Source organism: Colobus angolensis, unplaced genomic scaffold (assembly GCF_000951035.1).
Source record: "Colobus angolensis palliatus isolate OR3802 unplaced genomic scaffold, Cang.pa_1.0 Scaffold51, whole genome shotgun sequence".
NCBI classification, from domain to species: domain Eukaryota; kingdom Metazoa; phylum Chordata; class Mammalia; order Primates; family Cercopithecidae; genus Colobus; species Colobus angolensis.
In genome coordinates this window covers 13,863,273-13,865,309 of record NW_012118599.1, presented here as the reverse complement: position 1 = coordinate 13,865,309, position 2,037 = coordinate 13,863,273, and the positions used below count along the sequence as shown (strand labels likewise).

Sequence of the window (2,037 nt, the reverse complement as noted above, 5' to 3'; positions counted from 1 at the left end):
AGGATGGTCTCGATCTCCTGACCTCGTGATCCGCCCGTCTCGGCCTCCCAAAGTGCTGGGATTACAGGCTTGAGCCACCGCGCCCGGCCTGAGAACCTGTCTTAAAAGAAAAAAACAAACAAAAAAAAGGTGCTGGCACCTGGGTCTTCCTTAAAGGGAAACTCCTGCCATCTGAGTAGCATGGGGCTTCTGAACTCAGGGCCTAGAATGGTAGTAGAATTTCTTGGAGTTGGGTCCTTTGGTTTTGGAGACCTGTGAAGCAGCCTTCACTGTTTCCTTCCTGTCCGTCTAGCTGTGCCCACCTGGCTGAAGAAGCCCCAAGACAGCCAGCTGGAGGAGGGCAAACCCGGCTACTTGCATTGCCTGACCCAGGCCACACCAAAACCCACAGTTGTCTGGTACAGAAACCAGATGCTCATCTCGGAGGTGAGAAAGAAGAATGTTACTATTGGATGGGCGGGGCCTTCCCTCCACCTGCCCTCTTCTGTGCTCACCTCCATAGCACTCTTTCCCTGGAGGTGGCCTCCAGGGAGAGGTGGATATGGGTTCAGGCTCTGAGGCCTCTCACCTGTGCTGCAGGACTCACGGTTCGAGGTCTTCAAGAATGGGACCTTGCGCATCAACAACGTGGAGGTGTACGATGGGACGTGGTACCGTTGTGTGAGCAGCACCCCAGCTGGCAGCATCGAGGCGCAAGCCCGTGTCCAAGTGCTGGGTGAGCCGGCATGTCTTGGGGGAGCACCCTTCCCGGCTAGGCAGGAGAGGAAAGGGGAGGGAGCAGCAGGCCTGGCCACAGCCTCTCCAGAAGCCCCAATTCCTCCTCTTTCCACCCACCCTCTGCTGAAACAGAAAAGCTCAAGTTCACACCACCACCCCAGCCGCAGCAGTGCATGGAGTTTGACAAGGAGGCCACGGTGCCTTGCTCAGCCACAGGCCGAGAGAAGCCCACTATTAAGTGGGAACGGGCAGGTGGGTACAGTGCCGGCATAGGGTGGGGGCAGGCAGGGCAGTCCACTGATCAGATGCATACCTGAGGGCCAGCTGGGTGCCCCACACTGTGCCCAGAAATGTGGAGATTAGACAAGCAGTGCAGGGCTGATGTATAGTTGAGTTAGGAAGGAAAAAGCCAGACACAGAAGAGGTCAGATTACAGCCTTGGACAACATGGAAGATGACTCAAGGCAACAAGTGATTGGATTGGTCCAGACAATGCTATAAAGTCCTCCCTTCTCCCTTTCCAACATCGTTTATCTTTTCCAACATAAAAATTACATGGAGGCCGAGCACAGTGGCTCATGCCTGTAATCCCAACACTTTGGGAAGCCGAGGTGGGTGGCTCACTTGAGGCCAGGAGTTTGAGGCCAGCCTCAAACTGGTCTCAAACATGGTGAAACCCCATCTCTACTAAAAATGCAGAAGTTAGCCAGGTGTGGTGGCACATGCTTGCAATCCCAGCTACTCAGGAGGCTGAAGCAGGAGAATCGCTTGAACCCAGGAGGCAGAGGCTGCAGTGGGCCGTGATCATGCCATTGCACTAGAGTCTGGGTGACAGAGTGAGACTCTGACTCAAAAAAAAAAAAAAAAGAAAAAAAGTTACATGGGCTCCTTTAGAAAATACTGGGAGAGGCTGGGTGTGGTGGCTCACGCCTGTAATCCCAGCACTTTGGGAAGCTGAGGTGGGTGGGTCATGACGTCATGAGATCGAGACCATCCTGGCTAACACAGTGAAACCTCGTCTCTACTAAAAATACAAAAAATTGGCTGGATGCGGTGGCTCATGCCTGTAATCCCAGCACTTTGGGAGGCCGAGGTGGGCGGATCACGAGGTCAGGAGATCAAGACCATCCTGGCAAACACGGTGAAACCTCGTCTCTATTAAAAATACAAAAAATTAGCCGGGTGTCGTGGCGGGTGCCTGTAGTCCCAGCTACTTGGGAGGCTGAGGCAGGAGAATGGCGTGAACCCAGGAGGCGGAGTTTGCAGTGAGCCAAGATCGTGCCGCTGCATTCCTGCCTGGGTGACAGAGCAAGACTGTCT

General features: G+C 54.2%; 1 protein-coding gene across 5 annotated transcripts in view; it reads left to right on the top strand.

The window, feature by feature from the left end:
* PTK7 (protein tyrosine kinase 7 (inactive)) overlaps positions 1-2,037 on the top strand; it is an 89,225-nt gene that overhangs the window by 62,955 nt on the left and 24,233 nt on the right. For 3 of the 5 annotated variants that reach the window (XM_011960392.1, XM_011960390.1, XM_011960389.1), the window contains exons 8-10: positions 293-426; positions 580-715; positions 850-969. The exons of 1 other annotated variant lie outside the window; for it this stretch is intronic. In XM_011960392.1, the coding sequence (XP_011815782.1) occupies positions 293-426; positions 580-715; positions 850-969 (390 nt within the window). The remainder of the gene's footprint in view (positions 1-292; positions 427-579; positions 716-849; positions 970-2,037) is intronic. One more of the 5 variants, XM_011960391.1, reaches the window with a different exon arrangement.